Source organism: Nicotiana tabacum, chromosome 16 (assembly GCF_000715075.1).
Source record: "Nicotiana tabacum cultivar K326 chromosome 16, ASM71507v2, whole genome shotgun sequence".
Classification (NCBI taxonomy): Eukaryota; Viridiplantae; Streptophyta; class Magnoliopsida; order Solanales; family Solanaceae; genus Nicotiana; species Nicotiana tabacum.
In genome coordinates this window covers 150,579,440-150,606,498 of record NC_134095.1, presented here as the reverse complement: position 1 = coordinate 150,606,498, position 27,059 = coordinate 150,579,440, and the positions used below count along the sequence as shown (strand labels likewise).

General features: G+C 39.6%; 1 protein-coding gene, 1 long non-coding RNA gene and 1 pseudogene across 3 annotated transcripts; 2 read left to right on the top strand and 1 right to left on the bottom strand.

The window, feature by feature from the left end:
* Positions 1-5,161: 5,161 nt before the first annotated feature.
* LOC142170795 (uncharacterized) lies at positions 5,162-19,118 on the bottom strand. 2 transcript variants are annotated; one of them, XR_012700362.1, is made up of 5 exons: positions 18,413-19,109; positions 16,827-16,931; positions 15,633-15,726; positions 6,216-13,944; positions 5,162-5,294 (listed from the first exon to the last, which is right to left on the bottom strand). It is a non-coding gene; the product is annotated as an uncharacterized LOC142170795 (long non-coding RNA). The 2 variants fall into 2 exon arrangements; XR_012700361.1 differs by lacking the exon at positions 5,162-5,294 and having other exon boundaries at positions 9,129-13,944; positions 18,413-19,118.
* On the top strand, positions 9,440-13,508 carry LOC107828715 (putative GEM-like protein 8; annotated as a pseudogene).
* LOC142170794 (putative GEM-like protein 8) lies at positions 16,721-18,340 on the top strand. The gene is made up of 4 exons (XM_075233470.1): positions 16,721-16,967; positions 17,086-17,160; positions 17,553-17,827; positions 17,911-18,340. The coding sequence occupies exons 1-4, from the start codon at positions 16,814-16,816 to the stop codon at positions 18,100-18,102; spliced, it is 696 nt and encodes a 231-aa protein (XP_075089571.1). The 5' UTR covers positions 16,721-16,813; the 3' UTR covers positions 18,103-18,340.
* Positions 19,119-27,059: the final 7,941 nt, after the last annotated feature.

Below are 27,059 nucleotides of genomic sequence, written 5' to 3'. Positions count from 1 at the left end.
CGTGGGCTCATTTTAGAAGATCGGACCGTGACGGGCTTCGGAGGACCACCAGGACCGGCCCACCAGGCCCACCAGGCCCGTTAGGACCGCGGGCCCGGTCCGGTCCGATTCAGGCCCGGCCCACCGAGCAGCCTTACTTGTGAAGTTCTCTGTAGGTTTATCCATTACTAATGCAAATGTAGAAAAAACATCATTATTAATGAAGCAGGAAAATAAATCGTGGAATAACACTAGTGTTAAGTATTTAAAGCATATTAATTCGAGCTAACCTATAAAACCTCCTTAATTTTTAATTTTTTTTTTATTATTTACTTTGCATTCACTTTTCTTCCTCATTTTTTTTCACTCGTCCTCATTTTTTCACATTTGTTCTTCATTTTTTCATCTTTCTTCAATTCTCCATATGGGTTCCCCCTGAATGTTTTCTCCCTCTCTTGTTTCTTTTGAAATAATTATTCTTTCTTGTTTTATATGTCTTTGTTAGGATCAAAAATCGGGTAGTGCAGAATTTAGCCAAATAATATTATAATAACAATAAGAAAGACAATGTAAGTTGATAACAACGACAATTAAAGCATATAAATAAGACGCAAATTTAATGTGGTTCGATCAAAGTGACCTACGTCCACAAGCGGAGATGGGAAAATTGTAATGACCCGACCGGTCATTTTGCTTTCTAGAACCCTGTTCCCCTAAATAAGACTTTCTGCACTTGCTTTTACTGATTTATGACTTGCGGGGATGGTCGGTTCGGGATTCTAAAGAGTTGAGGTATCAGAATCAGGATTTGACAGTTCCAATAGGTTCGTATGATGATTTCGGACTTGGGCGTATGTCCGGATTTGTTTTGGATGACCCGGTAGTGTTTTGGCGCCTAATAGTGAAAGTTGGTTCTTGAAGAACTTTAAAGTTCTTTAAATTTGGTTTGGAGCAGGTTTTGGTGATATCGAGGTCCGAATTGAATTCCGAGATCAGAAATAGTTCCATAATATCATTTAAGATTTTCACGCAAAATTTGGTGTCAGTCCGAGTAGTATAAGTACGTTTTGGCGCATTGGGAGTAAATTGAAGAACTTGAAGTTCATAAGTTTGATTCAATTGGTTTTAGGGTGTGATTCTTAGTTTTAATGTTGTTTCAGGCGTTCCGAGAGTTTGAGTGAGTCCGTTTTATGATTCCAAACTTGTTGGTATGTTCGGGCGGGCCCCAAGGGCCTCGAGCGTCAATCGGACGAGGCCCGAACTAAGTTGAACGTTTGAGCAAGAGCTGAAGCTCCGACTGCTATCATAATCGCACCTGCAGTTGGTCGGCTGAAAGTGCGAGACCGCAGAAGCGGACAAAGCCTCGCAGATGCGGCCCAAGGATAGGAGGCCAGGTTCTGCAGATACGACTCCTTTTTCACAGAAGCGGGACTAGAGAAGTGGGAGCCCGTCCGCATAAGTGATCCCAATCGGACCAGCCCATACCGCAGAAGCGGACACCCGGTCCGTAGAAGCAGAACCGCAGGTGCAACCCACATAGCATAGGTGCAAAAATTGTTGGGACAGTGAGGTTCATTTAATACGGGAGTTAAGCCATTTGTACTCATTTTCTCTCATCACTCTTTGGGCGATTATTGGAGCTTTTTGAGAGAGATTTCCACCTAGATTTTGGAGGTAAGTATTTTCTACTTATTGTGAGTTAAATACATAAATTTCGGGTAGATTCCAACATGAAAATTGGTAGAAATCATGGGTTAGATGAAAAACCTAGGGTTTGATATGAATGAGATTTTTACCACGAAATTGGCCATGAAACTTAGTGATAATCATATATTCATGTTCCTTAGGTTATGGGTAACAACTTCCTTCGAAATGTTTTTCGGAGTTCGGGCACGTGGGCCTGGGGGTGAATTTTAGGAATCTTGCCTTTGGGGTAAGTAATTACTTTAATAGTTAGAATATGAACTTTTGAACCTATAATGATTGGTTTTTATGCTATTCGAATAGTTTTGGATTGTTCGTCTCCGATTTGAGGGTTTGAGCGCATTCTTGAGATTGGAAGTAGGCTTTGAAGCAAGGTAAGTCTCTTTTCTAACCTTGTAAGAGGAAAATTTTCCCTATAGGTGAACTTAATTGATATGTGATTATTTGTGGGGGCTACATACGCACGCAGTGACGGGAGTCCGTACGTAGCTACTATTAGTGTTATGTACGGTTAGTTTTAGGTTTATACCATGCTTTGTGGACACCATTATTTGATTATATGTGCTAATTGTAACCAAAGGAATTAAGTTGAGGATTTTTAAGGATTTAAAGGCTTCGAGTTGAGTTGTCTTCATTTTTTTTAAGAATCAAGAAAGGGTTATGATTTAAATGATAAAATTATGTTTGACCGCATCACACATATGATCCGCGAGCGGGGTTATGTTTTGACCGCGTCGCATATATGATTCATGAGCGGGGTGAATAGATGCATCTATGGTTTGCGCCTTTCGACCCTCGACAGTGCACAATTTATATTTGTGTTGGATTTGGCTGAAAGTCCTCGGTAGTATTTGTGTGTTATAATAGAACTGGAACTCTTTATAGTTTGTATAATTTGCTGCTTGAAAGGCCACCCGTTGTTAAATGAAGAAAGTGCCTTGAATTCTCAAATATGATGGAAGGAATATCCAATTAAATTTCTTGTTTTGAGCTTATTGTTATCTACATACATTATGATTTAAAATTGGAACTTCATATTATTTATATTGTTGGCCTGTCACGACCCCAACCCTGGTCGTGATGGCGCCCAACACATTGCGAGGAAAGCTTGACCAACTAACCCCAATCCATTTTCTAATAAAAATCATTATCAGCTAACATAGTTAAATTGCTAAATTACCATAACAAGAGTTTAAGACAACAAGTTAAATATGCGGAAAATTCAGATGATAATACCCCTCCATAACCCATACAGATTCAGGTGTTCCAGAGGCTGAGTGAGGGTTTTTAGTCGATTAGTTCATATTCGGGAGCATTGAGGTAGCTGCACGGTGTCCACAACCTGAATATCTCCTTTCTATCCTTTCATTTTATCTGTATTTCCTAGACTAATGATGTATTAGGCTGTTAAACTTGTACTAGACTTGTCACGACCCGAACCCCGATCCGGTCGTGATGGCACCTCTCGTGAAGACAAGGCTAGCCAACCAGCCCATTTCACTGGGCCCCAACAACCTGAACTACATCTCTGGGACGGCCTGCAGCTGGCTGGCCTCCACCTCTAGCACCTCTACCCCCACCTCTAGCTGGTTGGGCGGCCTGTGGGACACCTGGTGCCTGAACCATAGCACGGGAACCTTGATGCAGAGAAATTCTCGAAGCTCGAGGGCAATACCTAGCAATGTGCATCGTGTCGCCACAAGTAAAACAAGCCCTCGGCTGCTGGGGCTGATGACCCTGGAAACTCTGAAGCGGTGGTGCACTGATAGGTGTTGGTGGCGCATTGTAGGATTGCTGATCAGAATACTACATTTGAGGACCACGACTACCTGATGCACCGTGAGAAACCTGGAGTGCTGACTGGAAAGGCCTACGGGGATGGACTCTACCATATGAATGTCTACCTCCAAACGAGGTACCACTGAATCTGCCTGAATAACGGGACCTCTTATCTGACCCATGACCACCTCCCTGTGAAAGGACCATCTTCACTCTCCTGGCCACATTGGCCGCCTCCTGGAAAGATATCTCACTCCCAGTCTCCCTAGCCATCTGAAGACGAATCGGCTGAATAAGATCATCAATAAAACTCCTCACCATCTCTCTCTCTCGGTAGGTAGTATGACAAGAGCATGGCGAGCTAAGTCGATGAACCTGGTATCATACTGGGTAACAGTCATGGAACCCTGCTGGAGCCGCTCAAACTGCCTCCGATAGGCCTCTCTCTGAGTAATGGGGAGAAAATTCTCCAGAAATAGTTGTGTGAACTGCTCCCAAGTCAAGGCTGGCGATCTAGCTGGTCTAGCTAACCAATAATCCCTCCACCAAGTCTTGGCGGATCCACACAAGCGAAACGTAGCAGAATCGACCCCATTGGTCTCAACAATACCCATGTTCCTAAGGACCTTGTGGCAGCTGTCTAGATAATCCCGGGGATCCTCAGTAGATGTACCGTTGGAAGTAAAGGTGAAGAGCTTGGTGAACCTGTCCAACCTCCACAAAGCATTGACAGACATAGCTGCTTCATCGCCGGTCTGAGCTACCACACCCGGCTGAACTGCTCCAACTGGCTAAACCGTTGGAGTCTGAATCTAGGGAGCTACCTGCTCCGGAGTGCGGGTAGCAGGAGTCTGGGCCCCTCCTTCAGCCTAAGAGACGGCTGGTACCACAGGAAGCAAGCCTGCTCGGGTGACACTCTCCATGAGACCCACTAATCGGACCAGAGCATTCTGAAGAACTAGGGTAGCAATAAACCCCTCTGGGACCTGAGCTGGGCCCACTGGAATTGCTGGGGCCGGAACCTCCTCATCAAAATCAACCTGAAGCTCTGTCACTGGTGCTGTTGCTCGAGGCTGAGCTCTGCCCCTACCTCGGCCTCTAGCACGGCATCGACCTCGCCCTTTGCCCCTCGTGGAAGCAGCTGTTGGGGGTTCGGGCTGTTGAGCGGTAGATGAGGAAGCGCGTGTTCTCGTCATCTGCAAAAGAACAGAGTAGAAGTTCAATTATCATTGAGAAACAAAACCGCACGACAGGAAAGAACAAATGTGAAGTTTTCCCAACTCTGTAGCCTATGGGATAAATACAGCATCTCCGTATCGATCCCTCAGACTTTACTGAGCTTGTCCATGAATTTTGAGACCTATGTAACCTAGAGCTCTGGTACCAACTTGTCACGACCCGAATTTCCACCCTCGGGAGTCGTGATGACGCCTACTCATAGAAGCTAGGCAAGCCACAAAATGCGGAAAATTCAACCTCTTTCATTTTAGCCCTTTTTAACCAATTAAATTAGTAGGTAATCAACGTTTAAATAATGACGAAATATGAAATTTAAACGGAAGACTTAGATAAATATTATACCAAAACCGATACGAATAAAAAATCCAACATATATCTCTACCCAGAAATTGGTGTCATAACATTCACGGACTGTCTAGGAATGCTACATACAAGTGTTTGAAAAAGGAAATATAGTATGTCTCGAATACAAAAGAAAAACAGAACATCTAAATGGATAGAAGAGACGCTGGGCCTGCGGACGCCTGCAGGGCTACCTCGGTGAACTAAAGGCTGGCTCCCCTACCACTGCTGACCAAGCGTTGCTACTGTATCTGCACATAAGTGCAGAATGTAGCATCAGCACAACCGACCCCATGTGCTGGTAAGTATCTGGCCTAACCCGGCAAGGTAGTGACAAGGCTAGGACCAGTCTCCAGATAAACCTGTGCAGTTATGTATATATATACAGCGAAAAGATAGACGAAAACAAACAATTAAAATTGGGTAGGCGAAACATGCTTCGGGGAATAACAGATAAGACAGAATCTCAATAAAATTATAAGGAAACAAAAATTTAACTTCTAATAAGGATAAGGAAAATAAAGGCAAATTACACTTTCAGTTTACATCTTTTTGCAGGCGTGCAACCTGATCCCATTTCTCATATCTTGTGGTAGGCGTACCACTCGTTCCATATCATTAAATCTCTTGGTAGGCGTACCACCCACTCCCATTTCATCAAACCTCGTGGTAGGCGTACCACCCGCTCCCATTTCATCTTATCTTGTGGTAGGCGTACCACCCGCTACCATTTCATCATATCTTATGGTAGGCATACCACCCGCTCCCATTTACAAGCCAGCACAAAATCACAAGGAATCCCGCAAGGGAACAAAAGCAATATAATAACTTCCCAGCAAGGGAGCAATAATATCGAAACAATCATCCCGGCAAGGGAGAATCAGCAATAACCAACCTAACTCAACTTCTACTCAGCTCAATTAATACTAATACTCAATCATAAATAAAATTCACGAGGATCTAAATCTTTGCTCAATATCGAGAATCATCAATTAAAGCATCCGTAGTAACATTTAATAACACAACAACTATCAATTTAAGACTCACGGTCATGCTCGACTCCAACGTATAGATACCCGTCACCATGCCTATACGTCGTACTCAACAAGAAGCAATTAACAAATAGGACTCAACTCTTAATCCCTCAAGCTAAGGTTAGACCGAACACTTACATCGATGCCTCGAACACAACTCAAGTTTCAATTACAGCTTTACCCCTTGAGTCCTCCGCCAATTCGCTCGTATCTAGCCACAAGTTACTTAATTACATCAGTAAACGCTAAATAAATCAATTTGAATGCATGAAAATGAGTTTTCCAAAGTTTTACCCAAAAAGTCAAAATCGTCCCCAGACCCACGTGGTCAAAATCCGAGTTTCGAACCAAAACCCGAATATATATTCCCCCAAGAACTCAAATATATAATTTGTTTTAAAATCGGACCTCAAATCGAGGTCCAAATCCCCAATTTTTGAAAAATCTAGGTTCTACCCAAAACATCCAATTTTCCCTATGAAAATCATTGATTTGAAGTTGAAATCATATTAAAAGATGTTAATGATTGAAGAAAACTAGTTAAAAATGACTTATAATTGATTTGGAGAAGAAAGGTTGTTTGAAAAATTGCCTCTTATGTTTTTGGGGTTTTGAAAAATGACTGAAAATCCCATCTATTTATACCCCTCTCAGACCCCCTGTGCGGACCGCACAAAATGGACTGCGGCCGCTCAGGAAGTCCTGAGGGTACTGCGGTCCAGTGCCCTATGTGGACCGCACGAAATGGACTGCTGCCGCACATGCCTCCACCGCGTACCGCACAAAGCCGACCGCGGACCGCACTGGCGGGTTCAAAGACCTGCAACAACTGTGTTTTTAGGCCTAATGCATCCCAGAACCTACCTTAAACTCACCCGAGCCCTCGGGACTCCAAATCAAATATACACATAATCCTCAAAAACATTCTACGGACTTATTCGTGCAATCAAATCGTCAAAATAACATCATGAACATCAAATTAAATCTCGAGATCAATGAAATTTTCTCAAAACTTCTTTAAACATCAACTTTGCGATTTACGTCCGAATCATGTCATATGACATCCGTTTTTAACCAAATTCCATAGAAACGTCTTAAATCATATATAAGACCTGTACCGGGCGCCGAAACCAAAATACGGGCCCGATACCATCATGTTCTAAGCAAATTTTATTTCAATTTTCCTTAAACAATTTCAGAAAACAATTTCCTTTAAAAATTCATTTCTCGGGCTTGGGACCTCGGAATTCGATTCCGGGCATATGCCCAAGTCCCATAGTTTCCTACGGACCCTCCGAAACCGTCAAATTACGGGTCTGAGTCCGTTTACCTAAAACGTTGACCGAAGTCTTTTCATTTTACAGTCAAAGCTTATCATTTTTCACAGATTTTCACATTTAATATTTCCGGCTACGCGCCCAGACTGCGTACGCAAATCGTGGTGACTCTAAATGAGGTTTCAAGCCTCGGATATACAGAATTTAATTTAAAGCAAGTGATGACCTTTTGGGTCATCACACTAAGAATTGCTTTATTAGCTTCCGCATGACGCCTTGTTATTTCGATTCCAACATTTATGTGGTGAGGTTTGACTCGACATAATGTTTAAGAAAAGAACGAACTTTTGAACTTGTTGTCCTATACGTAGCATAAGATTTTTTTCACTATAAAAGTGTATTGCCATTTAGGATAAAATGAAAGTTTCTACGTTAAATTACTTCCTAAAATGTGTTATTCTTTTGGAATAGACTAATTAGAATAATGCCACATAATATGGAGTGGAGGGAGTATTAAAAATAACTTCTTAATAACTTGCTAAGTATTTTGAAAGAAACATATGAAAAATGCATCAGAAAATATTGTTATTTTTGTGCCTCATTTTGATTTTTTTTATTTCTACTGATATTTCAAAGTAATGTTGTCCAAAGACAAAAGTTGGTCAAACTACGGAAAAAATAAGTTAGTTTACTGAAGACCTTTAAATCACATGTCTGTGCATGTTGCATTTCATATAGAGTCGGCATGAACGCCTATCCTGCCTTTACACCTCATGATGAGATTAAAAAACTAAAACAAATAAACACAAAGCAAGATAACTGCCTTAAAAACAGACACTATACAAATCACCAGAATTGCTGACCCTACATAACAGATTGAAATATTTGAATGACTACTTTTTTCCTTTGCCTGATTTATTAAGCAACAATTCTAAATGGATGACTCACTCATGTTTCAAAAGGGGACTTGAGTCAAGTGGTGGTGATCCACTAAACTGTTATCTTGTCAACTTTAATCACATAAAACTAATCAAACTAACTTGAGATAATTTTACTATGCAGTAAAAGCTTTTAAAAGAGATAATTTTGTATACTTTTGAGTATTCAAGAAGGCTTTTTCTAGCCTGTTCACCTCAAGGATTTTGTTTATAAAGCCTGTTTACCTCAAGGGTTTTGTAATTATAAGAAAGAATTTTGACCAACTTTATAATTAAGGGAAACTGGAGGGGACATTAATTAGGTAGATATAATCATTACAGTTCAAGTTACGACAGCTAGCCTAACAGAAACAATGTGCTTCTCAATAAAGACATGTCACTCCTACTAGGAATTTCAAGTTCAGAGTAATAACAACATCCCTCTGGGGAGTAAAAACTATTAATTTTAGTTTAACAAATGCTTACTCATAAATCCTTATCTATATAAAAATGATAAATCGATTTGTATGGAAAAGAAGTATGTCATTAGGGTGAATTAAGCTACTTACTAGTTACGACAAGATGACTTCCATATGCAAAACTCTCCTACTTTTGCTCAACTTACAAAAGTAGGTAGCATCATAAAGCAAATCTGCCAACTCAAAAGTTAAACACACCACATATGCACACAAATCTTGATAAAGAAATAAGTCAGCAATGACATTAGTGTACTGTAATTGAGCAGACAGCTAAAAGAAGACATTTTCAATACCTTTAGGAGCAAGAGAAAAAGATATATATTGATGGACTGATGCAAGCAAAGGGATAAAAATGAAAATAAAGGGAGAGGTTGAACATGCATTGCACTTTGATTTTTGAATATATTTTCAAATTTCAATCCACAAAAAGATATCATCCTGACAACCTTTTTCTTCTTGGTACAAAAGAAAAGTCTAAAAAGCACACACATGATCTTTTTTGGTTGTTTCTTCTGACCCATATCTGACTCATGCAACAATCGGTTAAAAGTCATCAACTCCTCCTCAAACCCTTATATATAATGCTACAAGGAATGTTCTTAAACCATCAACCAATACATAAATATATCACAATACAACAATATTCCTGCACAAAATCAGAATCACAAAGAAGAACTTACTCAGTGGAACTGTGATGGGTATTCCCATGAGTTCAGCAGTATGCTCGCTTGAAAAGCAGTATGCTCGCTTACTCAGTGGAACAAATGAAGACCATATTATTCCATATGCAACTTCAAAGAACTTATCTAAAATAAATCAAAGTGAGTATTCTCCGTCTCTTGATGAAAATTAACTTGATCTTGTAAGTATGACCCTTGTATGAAGAGATCATAAAAAAAGAATCTTGAATATACAGGAAAATCTGTCATTGGTAAGATGAACGAATTGGGGAAAAGGATGGACTGTCTTGCACAAGGAATCCGTGAGCATGGTAAGCACTTATTGTCTTCATAAAAGACATGAAAAGATTTATTGAAAATATTACTAAAGACAATATCTTGTTTAAGTTGAAACAAAAAGTATTTGTAGCTGAAGCTGAAAAAGAGTATTTGGAAATTGAAATTGAGTGCGGACAAGAGTCCTACTTGAAAAAATATTCAAGTTTTGTGAGTGAAACTATTATTTACTTGAAATGCTACTCAGACAATTTTTTTCAATATTTCACCTGTATTTCAAATGCTAAAAAGTTCACTATCTGCGAACACTAGTGTAAATCTAGAGAATACTCATAAGTGAGCCATGAGGTATAAATTTCATGCAAGAAGCACAATTTACATGTATATCTGATATGAAGTATTGATTGTAACGTCCTTTAATTGTGCAGTGAGCCCAAGCCCGAAACTAACAGAAACTGTGAAGGGAAAATTGAGCCTTGGGGCATAAATTCTTCAAGTAGGAGGGCTGGAAAGAATATTCAAGCAGAAGTTTAGTGTTAAAGATGATGAAAAGCAATTGAAGGTTTCTCAATGCTATTTATCAACGACAGCTGGTCCAGTGGCAGGCCTTCTCTTCATCTCTACTGATAAAATTGCTTTCTGTAGTGAGCAATCAATAAAGCTCTTATCTCCAACTGGAAAGTTGCTTAGAATCTGTTAGAAGGTACCTTGTTATGGTCCCTAATTTTGGATCGAGTCACTGGACGATTAACAGGAAAGTCAGGCCTAACACAAAGGTTTAATCCCTTGTTCTTGTTCCTAGACTTGCCTATGATTGCCGTATTTGCAATTCAATCAGGGAATTGCACACCTGGGAACTTGTTTGAGAAAAGTTCCAAATCTCTATGACTTGAAGAAATTCAACCTACTTTTTTTCATAAGCGTCAACTCTCTTAAATAGAGGTTACAAAGCAATAGTCCTATCAAATAAGAAATAGCAAGAATCCTAACTTAGAAAAGAGTCCTAACTAAAAGAGATAACAAGAGTTCTAAATCACTAAGGGAAGTTTTATTCAAAGCTGACAAAATAATTCAGAAAATATCAATCATTATCTATCCTATTAATTCTTGCGTCTAGTAAATTGTCTGCCAACAAATGCATCCATAACATTACTCCCTTCCTAGAGAAAAAGCTTGTCCTCAAGCTTGAAGTCTGGAAAGGCAGATTTGAAATGATCTACATTCTCCCAAGTGGAATCCTCAACAGAGAAACCACACCACTGAACCAAAAGTTCCCAATTACCACGATTCAGACGGGAGCGAAGCACAGAGCAAGGGGTAGGAACAATGCGTCCTTCTTCAATTGGTGGAAAAGTAGGTAGAGTTGCAGGTATCTCACCCTTGAATGGCTTAAGAAGTGACACATGAAACACATTATGAAGCTTGCAACGTGCAGGTAGATCAAGTTGATAAGCTACAGATCCTATGCGCCTCAAAACTGCAAAAGGGCCATAAAATTTTGGTGCAAGTTTATGATAGACACGGCTAGCCAGAGGTTTTTGGCAATATGGATGTAAACGTAACCAAACATACGATCCCGGAGAGAATTCCACATCACGATGTCCTTTATCATAAACAGTCTTCATCTTATGTTGCGATGAAGTTGCGAAATTGGTATCAGAGCTTGTCACGATGGACGAAAAATCTGTAGAAGCAAAGTTGCGAAATCTTTTCGAGGAAGCCCAAGCTGAAGCTGAAGCAAAAGTATCAGCTTCAGATGCGAGGACAGACGCCAAATTCCAGCAACTATCGCAACAGATTGAAGCCTTAATCCGCACCGCGACGTGTATGAAGGGAGTTGAAGTTGGAGATAATAGTGTTGTTGCTGCCCATCGAACTACTAATGCAGGTGAACATTCAGATCTTCATCTAGGGAGAAGAAATAACATCAATTCTGGTATTGATGACATCATCGGAGGAAGAGGTATAGTACCTAGATATACTAAATTAGATTTTCCTACTTATGATGGAATTGAAGATCCTCTTATTTGGCTTCACCGTTGTGAGAAATTCTTTGCTAACCAGCATACTGCCAACCAAGAAAAAGTAGGGTTAGCTTCTTTTCACATGGTCGGGGAGGCCCAATTATGGGTTTATCAACTAGAATTGGAGGAACCCAATTTAACGTTGGGTGTGTTCAAAGAATATTGTACCCTTCGATTTGGCCCACCAATGAAAAGTAACCCATTAGGAGAGTTGATCAACTTGAAACAAACCAGTTCTGTGGAAGAATATTAGAGAAACTTCCAAAACCGGTTGGCTCATGCTTCATCTGTGCGCATAGACCAACAAGTTGATATGTTTACAGCAGGGTTAGTTGATTCAATTCGTCTTGATGTTGAAATGCATAATCTATCTAACTTAGTGCAAGCAATGAGTCTGGCAAGAGCATTTGAGAAGAAAATACAGATTTCTTCTGCAACACAAAGGGGCAATGGTTCAACCTCAAACGACAGTGTTAAAGTTGCCGGTACAGCAATGACCCCAACTGCTAAGACTACTGCTTCTTCTTATCCTTTTGTGAAAAGGTTGACTCGCACCGAGATGGCTGCCCGGCGTGCAAAAGGATTGTGCTACAATTGCGATGATCCTTAAGTTGCAGGCCATCAATGCAAAAAGTTATTTTGGCTGGAAATAGAGGATGGAGAATCTGAGGATATAACAACGGAAAACGAAGAGCCTGCCATCTCACTGCATGCTATCACAGGCAAACAACATGCAAATACTATGCAATTGCAAGTTGTAGTTGATATGAAGTTGTTGCTTAACTTAGTGGATTCAGGCAGCACACACAATTTTATTAGCTCTGATACCAAATTGTTATGGTCCCTAATTTTGGATCGAGTCGCTAGACGATTAACAGGAAAGTCAGGCCCAACACGAAGGTCTAAGTCCTTGTTCTTGTTCCTAGACTTGCCTACGATTGCCGGATTTACAATTCAATCAGGGAATTGCACACCTGGGAACTTGTTTGAGAAAAGTTCCAAATCTCTGTGACTTGAAGAAATTCAACCTACTTTTATTCATAAGCGTCAACTCTCTTAAATAGAGGTTACAAAGCAAGAGTCCTAACAAATAAGAAATAACAAGAATCCTAACTCAGAAAAGAGTCCTAACTAAAAGAGATAACAAGAGTTCTAAATCACTAAGGGAAGTTTTATTCAAAGCTGACAAAATAATTCAGAAAATATCAATCATTATCTATCTTATTAATTGCGTCTAGTAAATTGTCTGCCAACAAATGCATCCATAACATACCCCTCCTCTGGTTTTCTTTCAACTTTAATGTTCTAGCCATGTAAAGCATAATCTAATAGGTTGGTTAACAATTGCAGGTACTGATCCCAATAAGTAAGACAAAGAAAGCAAAAGAGAGCGAAAATAGGGAAAAACTATCACAGAAGTATATTTAAGTAGTTACAGAGGATGATTTTGAGTTCTGGTTTATGGGATTCCTTAATCATCAAAAGACTTTGAGATATCTGCAGCAGCAGGCAATTTCAAGCTCTTCAAGCAAGCTAAGAAGATAGTTATTTCCTCCTTTTTTTTCATTTTGTTTCCAAATTCGCCCATTCATCAATGTAAAATGTTGATGCAGAAACGAATTTACAGATCTGTTCAAACTTGTAACTAGCTCCATTGCTCAAAGGAGGTTTTAGGTTTTGTAGGTTTTGAGCCTTGGGAGTTAATACTGTACAGATTTATTGTAAAACTAATGTAAAGAGAAGGCTAATTCATGTCTTGGCCACAGTTATCCAACCAAAATTCTAGCATTGAGAGTTAAATCACGTGTTATTAATTTATTATAGTAGGAATAGCTTAAATCAAGCTAAATAAGACTTACCTTGAAATCGAGATGAAGTGGGGAGTGATTTCATCTTCTTGGACCGAGTTTGAGGTGTGGGAGTTGAGAAAAGTGATAAATCGTTGTAGTTGCACATCCGAATAGCTTAGCTGCGATCGCAGGCCTTGTGCACTGATCGCAACACTAAAGATTTCAGATCCCAGAAAGAAAGCTGTGATTGCGGTCCTTGGGGCCGTGTTCACAATTTATGAAGTTGAGCTCAATATTTCAGCCAGCTCATAGAGTGGCGATTGCAGCAACCGGCTCAGGATCGCGATTTTTGAGCTTGGGCTTACTACCTCCCAGACCTTGCCTGGCTGCGATCGTGAGTCATGTGTTGTGATCCCAACTTCCTCTGTTACCATGCAACAAAAAAAAAAAAACTAATGTTGTGATCATGGCTCCGCAATTGTGATCATAGCATCAGTTTATTTTGACCATTATTGCCATTTTCTCACCCACAGTCCGTTTTGATCCCTATAGCGAGCCAGCAAACAGCCTTAAGGCAAAACTCATACGCATGTTTTAAACACCCACACCATACAACTAACTCAATATAGGGCCAAGCATGCATCGAACATCTCAAATGCCTCTTACATAGACAGATACAATTTTGAACAAATACAATTAACACTTTTACACATCATAGGCATTAATTGAATGCACATACAGAAATAAAAAAGAAACAAGTTCATTATAATAGTAACATCCTGATGAAGTTATAATAGTTAGGAAGCAACCTCAATCAAACCAAATTATATTGTTCATTTCTTGATTGTTTTATTTATCCATTGAGATAAGAAAGGATAAAAAAATGGGAAACAAAAGACGATAACATATTACTGAATAAAATACGTTGCATCTGTCATCTATGAGCTTTAAATCTAATATTCTCAAATGATCTTATATCAAAATTTTAAAACATTAAACTAGCTTTATCTCATTTAATAAATTGGTAAGAGAAAAGGAACCACTTTTAAATTGTGAAAAGATCACTCAAGATGTCTGGAAAAGGTTTGAAAAAGACGGGGTGGTCTCTCCCAAAGAAAACAAGCTTGTTGTAATATCCTTAGTAAAATGTCAACATAATAAAATTGTAATCGTTAGACTGCAAACCCCAATTCAATCAAAGTATGAGATTTGACCCATTGTTATATATATATATATATATATATATATATATATATAAGTTGAATGGATCAGAACTGTAGCTAGCTGAAGTGCTCCCTAATAAAGTCGACTCTACATCCAGAGCTCGAACTCGAAACATCCAATTAAGGATGACAAAGTACTTACCACTCCATCACAGCCCTAGTTGGTTATACATATATCAGCCCTAGTTGGTTATACATATATCTACATGTTCATGTGTATATATCTATCCAGTACTGACATAAGAGAACAGGGTACTCATCCCCCAAGTCCCCATGGTCGAAAATAAATAATTGTAAGATCTATAAAATTATGAATTAATAACTATTTCCTGTGCATAAAATTCATCTCTAAATACTTTTTGTTTCTTTAGAATCTTCAAAGGGTGGTGGATTTGTGTCTTAGGTCACAGGTTCAAGCCCCCACACCATGCAAAGCAAAACCTGGTATTTAAGTGGAGAAGGGTAGAGGGGCGGGCCCATTATCCACCGAGTTTTGAAGGTTGCAGTTGGTCCAAAGGATCAGCCCCCGACGGATTTATCGGTCATCAAAAAAAGAATTTTCAAAGTATTGTCATCCAACAGGAAAGGTTGGTCAAATTATGGAGCAAGAAGTTAGGTTACTCAAGAATTTCAAATCATTTGTCATGCGTGCGTGGTGTGTTCAACGTAAGGTCAACATAAAATGGCCTACAGATCTGCCTTTACACCTCAAGATAAGGTAACTGCTGCCTTAAAAGAGAAGTTAATATAATCCAGACAAGCACAAGATCTGTTGGCCCTACCCACAGATTGAAATCTTTGAATAGCAACTTTGAGGTAAGGATACGGTTTAACTATAACAACATATGTGAAGACGTGTGTTATGTATTCATTGGATTGTTGTAAATACCATGTGCGGGTAAGTTTTACCGAATGTAACAATCCAACCAGGACAACTTGCTTCTCAGCAAAGACGGTTCAACTTCAGAGCCATGACAATATCCCTGTATGAAGTCAAACTATTAGTTTTATTTAAACTAAATGCTTATTAAATCCTTTTACATATAAAAGATTATAGCCATAAAGAAGTACCATATGATTATACCAAGTGAAATTTTAAGTTTTAGAAGAAACTAAATAAGATTATGGTTAGAAAAACAAATATTACATGCGACTATAGAGAAATGTGGCCCACGAATGGAATTTATGAGTCGATATGCATAGAAAGGTACAAAAGGTCTTTTAGGTTTTGATAAGATGACTTCAAAATACATAGGTTACTCTTACTTTTACTCAACTTGCAAAGGTTGCATGACAAAGCAAATCTGCCAACTCAAAAGTTAGAAACACCACATGTGCCCCAAATCTTGATAACAAAATTAGTCAGCAATGAGATTAGTTTACTGTAATTGCCCAGACAACTAAAAGAAAGACATTTTCAAAACCTACGCAGCAAAGTAAGACATAGATTAAAACCATGAGAGACTAGGGTTTAATTCACAACAAACACTAAAAACACTAGGTGATTTCATCTCATCTACCTTAGTTTTGGTGAGTAGCATTACTTAGAACTTGTGTTGATGGAGGTCGCAGGTACCAACCGAAGGAATAGTTGAGGTGCCCACAAACACACCACCTTTATGTGTGCGTGAGAGAGATAGATAAATATATATAGAGAGATAGATAAATATATAGAGAGATGGACACAAAGCAAAGGGAAAACACAGAAAAGAAAGGAGAGGTTGAACATACACTTCACTTAGATTTTGAATATTTCAAATTACAATTTACAAAAAGATTATGGAAGACACTGAAACTTTTGAATCTCAGCCGACACCCCATCTCCCTGACAACCTTTTCTTATTGGTACAAAAGAAAATTCTAAAAAAGCACATGCATATCTTTTATGGTTGTTGATGGCCCAAAGGTGACTCATGCAACAGTTAGTTAAAATTCATAAACTTATCCCCAAACCTCTATATATAATGATACAAGAAATGTTCTTAAACCATCAACCAAAACTTAAAATATTTCTCACTGACCATCACAATTCACAATACAACAATATTCTACTGCAGAATCAGAATCACAATGAAGAACTTACTCAGTGGAAATGTGGTGAATATTCCAACGAATTCAGCTGTATGCTCATTTGAAAAGCAGCCAAAAAAACTATTATTCCTATCTCCTTGCCAAGACCATATTCCATCTGCAACTTCAAAGATTTTATCTAAATTAAAGCAAAGTGAGTATTTCCGCTGTCTCCTGACGAAGAATAATCAACTTGCTCTTGTACTAGTACTGAGTATTAATGACCCTTGAATGAAGAAATCTTAAAGATAAAAATACTCTTGAATATGCAGGAAAATCTGTGATTGGTAAGATGACCAAACTGGGAGAAAGGATGGACTGTCTTGCACAAGGCATTCGCGAACATGGTAAGCACTTATATAGTTATATTTTTTATATACAGCATTAAAAAAAAGGGTTTGAAATTGAAGATGAAAAAGAGTATTTGATTCAGTTGTGTTTGGACATGAACGAACTTGGAAAAAAAAATGATGTTTAGTGTCTTAAAACCAATTTTCACTTGACATACTCATCAAACAAGTTTTTCAATATTGGAAATACTGGCAATCAAATTTCAATTTGCATATAATGATTTCAGTAGTTGGAAGTAAAGCATGGCCAAACGCAAAGAATGTAAATCTAAAGAACACAGATAAGTGAGTCATGATGTACAAAACCATGCAAAAAGCACTATTTACATGTATATACGATAGAAAGTATTGATTGTAATGAAGTTAATGTTTCAACTTTAATTGTGCAGTGAGCCTTAGCCCGAAGCTAACAGAAACTGTGAAGGGAAAATTGAGCCTCGGGGCAAAAATACTTCAAGTAGGAGGGTTGGAGAGAATATTCAAGCAGAAGTTTAGTGTTAGAGATGATGAAAAGCTATTGAAAGTTTCTCAATGCTATTTATCGACGACAGCTGGTCCAATGGCAGGGCTTCTCTTCATCTCTACTGATAAGATTGCTTTCTGCAGCGATCGATCGATAAAGCTCTTATCTCCAACTGGAAAGTTGCTTAGAATCAGTTACAAGGTACCCCTCTGCTCTGGTTTTCTTTCATCTCTAATTTTCTAGCCATGTAAAGCATAATCTAATAGGCCGGTTAACAATTGCAGGTATTGATCCCAATAAGTAAGACAAAGAAAGCAAAAGAAAGTGGAAATATGGAAAAGCCATCACAGAAGTATATACAAGTAGTCACAGAGGATGATTTTGAGTTCTGGTTTATGGGATTCCTTAATCATCAAAAGACACTGAAATATCTACAGCAGGCAATTTTAAGTTCTTCAAGCAAGCTAAGAAGATAGTTTTTTCTCCTTTTTTTTCCTCATTTTGTTTCAAATTCGCCCAGTCATCAATGTAAAATGTTGATGCGGAAACGAATTACAGATCTGTTCAAACTTGTAACTAGCTCCATTGCTCAAAGGAGGTTTTAGGTTTTGTAGGCTTTGAGCCGTGGGAGTTAATACTGATGTACAGATTTATTGTAAAACTAATGTAAACAGAAGACTAATTCATGTCTTGGCCACAATTGTCCAACCAAAATTCTAAGATTTCAGAGTTAAATCATGTGTTATTATAGTAGTAATAGCTTAAATCAAGTTAAATACGACTTACCTTGAAATCGAGAAGAAGTGAGGAGTGATTTCATCTTCTTGGACCGAGTTTGAGGTGTGGGAGTTGAGAAATGTGATAAACTGTTATAGTTGCACATCTGAATAGCTTTGCTGCGATCGCAAGCCTTGTGCAGGGAACGCAGCACTGAAGATTTGGGAGCACAGGAAGAAAACCGTGATCCCGGTCCTTGGCGCACATTCGTAATTTTTTGAAGCTGAGCTCAATACCTCAACAGCCACATAGAGTGGTGGTTGCAGCAACTGGGCCCACGATCGCCATTTTTGAGCATGGGCTTACTGCCTCGCAGACTTGCCTTGCTGCGATCGTGAGCCATGTGTTGTGATCGCAACTTCCTTTGTTACAATGCAGAAATCACTAATGTTGTGATCGCGGCTCCCTTATTGCGATCATAGCACCAGTTCATTTTGAACAGTGTTTCGCCTTTCTCACCCACAGTAATTTTATCCCCATATCGAGCGAGTGAACAGCCTTAAGGCGACACTTACAGCCATGTTTTAAACACCCACACCACCTAACTAACTCAATTTAGTCCCAAGCATGCATTCCATCTCAAATGCCTCCTACATAGACATATACAATTAGCAACAAATACAGTTAATGCTTTTACACATCATAGGCATTAATTGAATGCACATAAGAAATAAAAAAGAAACAATTTCATTAAAATAGTAACATCCTGATGAAGGTATAACAATGGAGTAGGAAGCAACCTCAATCAAATCAAATTATCAAATTGAATTCACTGCTTCACGTGCTTCACATATGTATGTTCATATATATATAGTCCTACAATCCAAAAAAAAAAAACATAAGCCTTATTATATTTTTATTTAATTATAATACCTTTCTTGAGATTTTTTTTCCTGTAACATTTATGCTCTTCGTTTTGCACATAACAGGGGTTCATTTCATTTTGTTACTGTTTATGGGGAGATTATTCTTTCAATAATTTTTATATTTTCTTTTATATTAGTTTTATCATATATAGGTCAACTGACCAAAACACATTATAATATTCTCTTTAGAATAATTTTTTTTGTCGTCTGATTATCGTCGCCAAGTGTCACGACCAGGATTTTTCACTCTCGGGAGTCGTGATGGCGCCTACTCATAGAAGCTAGGCAAGCCACAAAATGCGGAAAATTCAACCTCTTTCATGTTAGCCCTTTTTTTAACCAATTAAATTAGCAAGTAATCAACGTTTAAATAATGACGAAAGATGAAATTTAAGCGGAAGACTTAGATAAATATTATACCAAAACCGATACGAATAAAAAATCCAACATATATCTCTACCCAGAAACTGGTGTCACAACATTCACGGACTGTCTAGGAATGCTACATACAAGTGTCTGAAAAAGAAAATAAGTCTATCTCGGATACAAAAGAAAACAGAACATCTAAATGGATAGAAGAGACGTCGGGCCTGCGAACGCCTGCAGGGCTACCTCGGTATCTCGGTGGACTGAAGGTTGGCTCCCCTACCGCTGCTGACCAAGCGTTGCTCATATATCTGCACATAAGTGCAGAGTGTAGCATCAGCACAATCGACCCCATGTGCTGGTAAGTGTTTGGCCTAACCCTGGCGAAGTAGTGACGAGGCTAGGACCAGACTCCAAATAAACCTGTGCAGTTATGTATATATATACAGCGGAAAGATAGATGGAAACAAACAATTAAAACTGAGCAGGGGAAACATGCTTCGAGAAATAACAGATAAGGCAGAATCTCAATAAAATTATAAGGAAACCAAAATTTAACTTTTAACAAGGATAAGAAAAATAAAGGCAAATTTCACTTTCAGTTTACATCTTGTTGCAGGCGTCCAACCCGATACCATTTCTCATATCTTGTGCAGGGAACGCAGCACTGAAGATTTGGGAGCACAGGAAGAAAACCGTGATCCCGGTCCTTGGCGCACATTCGTAATTTTTTGAAGCTGAGCTCAATACCTCAACAGCCACATAGAGTGGTGGTTGCAGCAACTGGGCCCACGATCGCCATTTTTGAGCATGGGCTTACTGCCTCGCAGACTTGCCTTGCTGCGATCGTGAGCCATGTGTTGTGATCGCAACTTCCTTTGTTACAATGCAGAAATCACTAATGTTGTGATCGCGGCTCCCTTATTGCGATCATAGCACCAGTTCATTTTGAACAGTGTTTCGCCTTTCTCACCCACAGTAATTTTATCCCCATATCGAGCGAGTGAACAGCCTTAAGGCGACACTTACAGCCATGTTTTAAACACCCACACCACCTAACTAACTCAATTTAGTCCCAAGCATGCATTCCATCTCAAATGCCTCCTACATAGACATATACAATTAGCAACAAATACAGTTAATGCTTTTACACATCATAGGCATTAATTGAATGCACATAAGAAATAAAAAAGAAACAATTTCATTAAAATAGTAACATCCTGATGAAGGTATAACAATGGAGTAGGAAGCAACCTCAATCAAATCAAATTATCAAATTGAATTCACTGCTTCACGTGCTTCACATATATATGTTCATATATATAGTCCTACAATCCAAAAAAAAAAAAAACATAAGCCTTATTATATTTTTATTTTATTATAATACCTTTCTTGAGATTTTTTTTCCTGTAACATTTATGCTCTTCGTTTTGCACATAACAGGGGTTCATTTCATTTTGTTTAAGTTTCTCTTTAACTAAACTCATTTTCCTACAAAAAATGACCAACTAGCTTGTTGGATCGTAAAATTCGGAAAACGAAAGGAAACACATTGCAAAACTCTAAAATAATTCTCTCTTGGCCAATTTATTGTTAGGGGTTTGCCCTTAATTTCTAATATATAAGGACTCTTTCTCTGGAAGGAAGTGAAAAAGACTCCTAAAAGGAACAAATCTCCTTCGTATGCATAAAGTTTTACACTTCTACAAATTGAAGATACTTCCTCACAACAATAATAAGACATCCTCCACAGTGTAGTCATTAAAAGAGTTCTGTTTAGGAGGAGATTATTCTCTCAATAATTTTTATATTTTCTTTTATATTAGTTTTATCATATGTAGGTCAACTGACCAAAACACATTATAATATTCTCTTTAGTATAATTTTATTTTTGTCGTCTGATTATCGTCGCCAAGTGTCACGACCAGGATTTTTCACCATCGGGAGTCGTGATGGCGCTTACTCATAGAAGCTAGGCAAGCCACGAAATGCAGAAAATTCAACCTCTTTCATTTTAGCCCTTTTCTAACCAATTAAATTAGCAGGTAATCAGCGTTTAAATAATGACGAAAGATGAAATTTAAGCGGAAGACTTAGATAAATATTATACCAAAACCGATACGAATAAAAAATCCAACATATATCTCTACCCAGAAACTGGTGTCACAACATTCATGGACTGTCTAGGAATGCTACATACAAGCGTCTGAAAAAGAAAATAAGTTTGTCTCGGATACAAAAGAAAACAGAACATCTAAATGGATAGAAGAGACGTCGGGTCTGCGGACGCCTGCAGGGCTACCTCGGTGTCTCGGTGGACTGAAGGCTGGCTCCCCTACCGCTGCTGACCAAGCGTTGCTCATGTATCTGCACATAAGTGCAGAGTGTAGCATTAGCACAACCGACCCCATGTGTTGGTAAGTGTTTGGCCTAACCCCGGCGAGGTAGTGACGAGGATACGACAAGACTCCAAATAAACCTGTGCAGTTATGTATATATATACAGCGGAAAGATAGAAGGAAACAAACAATTAAAACTGGGAGGGGAAACATGCTTCTGGAATAACAAATAAGGCAGAATCTCAATAAAATTATAAGGAAAACAAAATTTAACTTCTAACAAGGATAAGAAAAATAAAGGCAAATTTCACTTTCAGTTTACATCTTGTTGCAGGCGTGCAACCCGGTCCCATTTCTCATATCTTGTGGTAGGCGTACCACCCGCTCCCATTTCATTAAATTTTGTGGTAGGCGTACCACCCGCTCCAATTTCATCAAACCTCGTGGTAGGCGTACCACCCGCTCCCATTTCACCATATCTTGTGGTAGGTGTACCACCCGCTCCCATTTCATCATATCTTGTGGTAGGCGTACCACCCGCTCCCATTTACAAGCCATCACAAAATCACAAGGAATCCCGGCAAGGGAACAAAAACAATATAATAACTTCCCGGCAAGGAAGCAACAATATCAAAACGATCATCCCGGCAAGGGAGAATCAGCTATAATCAATCCTAACTCAACTTCTACTCAGCTCAATTAATACCAATACTCAATCATAAATAAAATCTACGAGGATAAACTAAATCTTTGCTCAATATCGAGAATTATCAATTAAAGCATCTGTAGTAACATTTAAGAACACAACAACTATCAACTTAAGACTCACGGTCATGCTCGACTCCAACGTATAGATACCCGTCACCATGCCTATACGTCGTACTCAACAAGAAGCAATTAACAAATAGGACTCAACTCCTAATCCTTCAAGCTAAGGTTAGATCGAACACTTACCTCGATGCCTCGAACACAACTCAAGTTTCAATTATAGCTTTACCACTTGATTCCTCCGCAAATTCACTCGTACCTAGTCACAAGTTACTTAATTACATCAATAAACGCTAAATGAATCAATTTGAATGCATGAAAATGAGTTTTCCAAAGTTTTATCCAAAAAGTCAAAATCGCCCCCGGGCCCACGTGGTCAAAACCCGAGGTTCGAACCAAAACCCGATTATCCATTCTCCCACGAACTCAAATATATAATTTGTTTTGAAATCGGACCTCAAATCGAGGTCCAAATCCCCAATTTTTGAAAAACCTAGGTTCTACCCAAAGCACCCAATTTCCCCCATGAAAATCATTGATTTGAAGTTAAAATCATGTTAAAAGATGTTAATGATTGAAGAAAACTAGTTAAAAATGACTTACAATTGATTTGGAGAAGAAATGTTGTTTGAAAAATCGCTTCTTATGTTTTTGGGGTTTTGAAAAATGAAAATAGCTGTATTTATACCCCTCTCAGACCCCCTATGCGGACCGCACAAAATGGACTGCGGCCGTATAGGCCTTCCTGAGGGTACTGCGGTCCAGTGCCCTGTGCGGACTGCACGAAATGGACTGCGGCCGCACAGGCCTCCATCGCGCACCACACAAAGCCGACCGCGGACCCCATTGGCTCCCTTCCGTGGTCACACAAGTTTTTGTGCGGACCGCACTGGCGGGTTCAGAGACCTGCAACTTCTCTGAACCTGCAACAAATGTGTTTTTAAGCCTAAGGCATCCCGGAACCTACCTGAAACTCACCCGAGCCCTCGGGGCTCCAAACAAAATATACACAAAATCCTCAAAAACATCCTACAGACTTATTCGTGCAATCAAATCGTCAAAATAATATCATGAACATCAAATTAAATCTCGAGATCAATGAAATTTTCTCAAAACTTCTTTAAACATCAACTTTGCGATTTACGTCCGAATCACGTCATATGACATCTGATTTTCACCAAATTCCACAGAAACGTCTTAAATCATATATAAGACTTGTACCGGGTGCCGGAACCAAAATACGGGCCCGATAACATCATGTTCTAAGCAAATTTCATTTCAATTTTCCTTAAACAATTTCAAAAAATAATTTCCTTTAAAAATTCATTTCTTGGGCTTGGGACCTCGGAATTCGATTTCGGGAATACGCCCAAGTCTCATATTTTCCTACGGACCCTTCGGGAATGTCAAATCACAGGTCTGGGTCCGTTTACCTAAAATGTTGACCGAAGTCAAATTTATTCATTTTACAGTCAAAGCTTATCATTTTTCACAGATTTTCACATTTAAACTTTCCGGCTACGCGCCCGGACTGCGTACACAAATCGAGGTGACTCTAAATGAGGTTTTCAAGGCCTCAAAAACATAGAATTTAATTTGTCATCACATTCTCCACCTCTAAAACAATTGTGCGTCCTCGAACGGACAGAAGAAGGAAGTACCTGAGTCTGGGAAAAGATGGGGATAATGGCTCCGCATATCGGACTCGAACTCCTAGGTCGATGCCTTAGGAGGCTGACCTCTCCAATGAACACGAACAGAAAGAAAACTTTTCGACCTCAACTGACGAACTTGCCAGTCTAGAATAGCTACCGGCTCTTCCTTATAAGACAAGTCCTTGTCCAACTGGACAGTGCTGAATCTAACACGGGGGATGGATCGTCGTGATACTTTCGAAGCATGAACACATGAAACACTGGATGCCCGGCTGATAAGCTCGGCGGTAATGCAAGTCTATAAGCCACATCTCCTACTCGATCAAGAATCTCAAACGGACCAATGAACCTAGGGCTAAGCTTGCCCTTCTTCCCAAATCTCATCACGCCCTTCATAGACGACTCTCGGAGCAACACCCGCTCATCGACCATAAAAGCCACATCTCGAACCTTGCGATCTGCATAATTCTTTTGCCTGGACTGAGCTGTACGAAGCTTATCCTAAATAATCCTGACTTTTTCCAAGGCCTCCTGAACCAGATCCGTACCCAACAACCGAGCCTCTCCCGACTAAAACCATCCAACCGGAGATCGACACCGCCTACCATATAAAGCCTCATAAGGAGCCATCTGGATACTCGACTGGTAGTTGTTGTTGTAGGCAAACTCTGCTAAAGGCAAGAACTGATCCCATGAACCTCCAAAATCGATGACACATGCTCGGAGCATATCCTCCAAAATCTGAATAGTCTGCTCGGACTGCTCGTCCATCTGAGGATGAAATGTTGTACTCAACTCAACCTGAGTGCCCAACTCTCGCTGAACTGCTCTCCAGAAACGTGAGGTAAATTGCGTACCTTGATCCGAGATGATAGACACAGGCACAGCATAAAGACGAACAATCTCCCGGATATAGATCTCAGCTAACCTCTCGGATGAATAGGAAACTGCCACAGGAATGAAATGCGCTGACTTGGTCAACCTATCAACAATGACCCATACTGCGTCGAACTTCTTTCGAGTCTGCGGGAGTCCAACAACGAAATCCATAGTAACCCGCTCCCACTTCCACCCGGGAAGCTCAATCCTCTAAAATAAACCACCAGTCCTCTGATGCTCATACTTAACCTGCTGATAATTCAAACATCAAGTCACATATGCAACGATGTCCTTCTTCATTCTACGCCACCAATAATATTGCCGCAAATCCTGATACATTTTTGCGACGCCCAGATGAATAGAGTACCGAGAACTATAGGCCTCCTCTAAGATCAACTCTCGAAGTCCATCCACATTAGGCACACAAACTCGACCCTGTAATCTCAAAACTCCATCATCATCTAAAGCAACCTGCTTGGCACCTCCGCGCTACACCGTGTGTCTAAGGACACACAAATGAGGATCATCATACTGCCGATCACGGATACGCTCCAATAACGAAGAACAAGCGACTGTGCAAACTAGAACACGGCTGGGCTCAGAGACAACCAACCTTACGAACTGATTGACCAAGGCCTGAATATCCAAAGCAAGCGGCCTCTCACCGACCGAAATATAAGCAAGACTATCCATACTGGCTGACTTCCTACTCAAGGCATCGGCCACCACATTGGCCATTCCCGGGTGATATAAGATAGTGATATCATAATCCTTCAACAACTCTAACCACCTCCTCTACCTCAAATTCAACTCCTTTTGCTTGAACAAATACTGAAGACTCTTGTGATCCATGAACACCTCACATGCCATGCCATACAGATAATGCCTCCAAATCTTCAATGCGTGAACAGTGGCTGCCAACTCCAAATCATGAACCGGATAGTTCTTCTCATGAATCTTCAACTGCCGCGAAGCATAGGTAATGACCCTGCCCTCCAACATCAACACTACCCCAAGTCCAATACGTGATGCATCACAATAAACTGTATAAGGTCCTGAACCTGTGGGCAAAACCAACACCGGTACCGTAGTTAGAGCTTTCTTGAGCTTCTGAAAGCTCGCCTCACACTCGTCCGACCATCTAAACTTGGCACCCTTCTGGGTCAACCTGGTCATCGGGGCTGCAATGGATGAAAACCCCTCCACGAACCAACGATAATAGCCTGCTAATCCGAATAAACTCTGAATCTCTGTAGCTGATGTTGGTCTAGGCCAGTTCTTGACTGCCTCAATCTTCTTCGGATCCACCTGAATACCTCTGCTGATACAACATGACCCAGGAATGCAACTGAACTCAGCCAGAACTCACACTTCGAGAACTTAGCATATAGCTGACTATCCCTCAGAGTCTGAAGAACCACTCTAAGATGCTGCTCGTGCTCCTCCCGGCTGCGGGAATATATCAAAATATCATCAATGAAGACTATCACGAACGAATCCAAATAAGGCTTGAACACTCGGTTCATCAAATTCATAAAAGCTGCTGGGGCATTTGTCAACCCGAATGACATAACCAAGAACTCATAATGCCCGTACCGAGTGCAGAAAGCTGTCTTAAGGACATCGAATGCCGTAATCCTCAACTGATGGTAGCCAGATCTCAAGTCAATCTTTGAAAATACCTTGGCACCCTGAAGCTGATCAAACAAATCATCAATCCTCGGCAATGGATACTTATTTTTTATCGTAACCTTGTTCAACTGCCGGTAATCAATACACATTC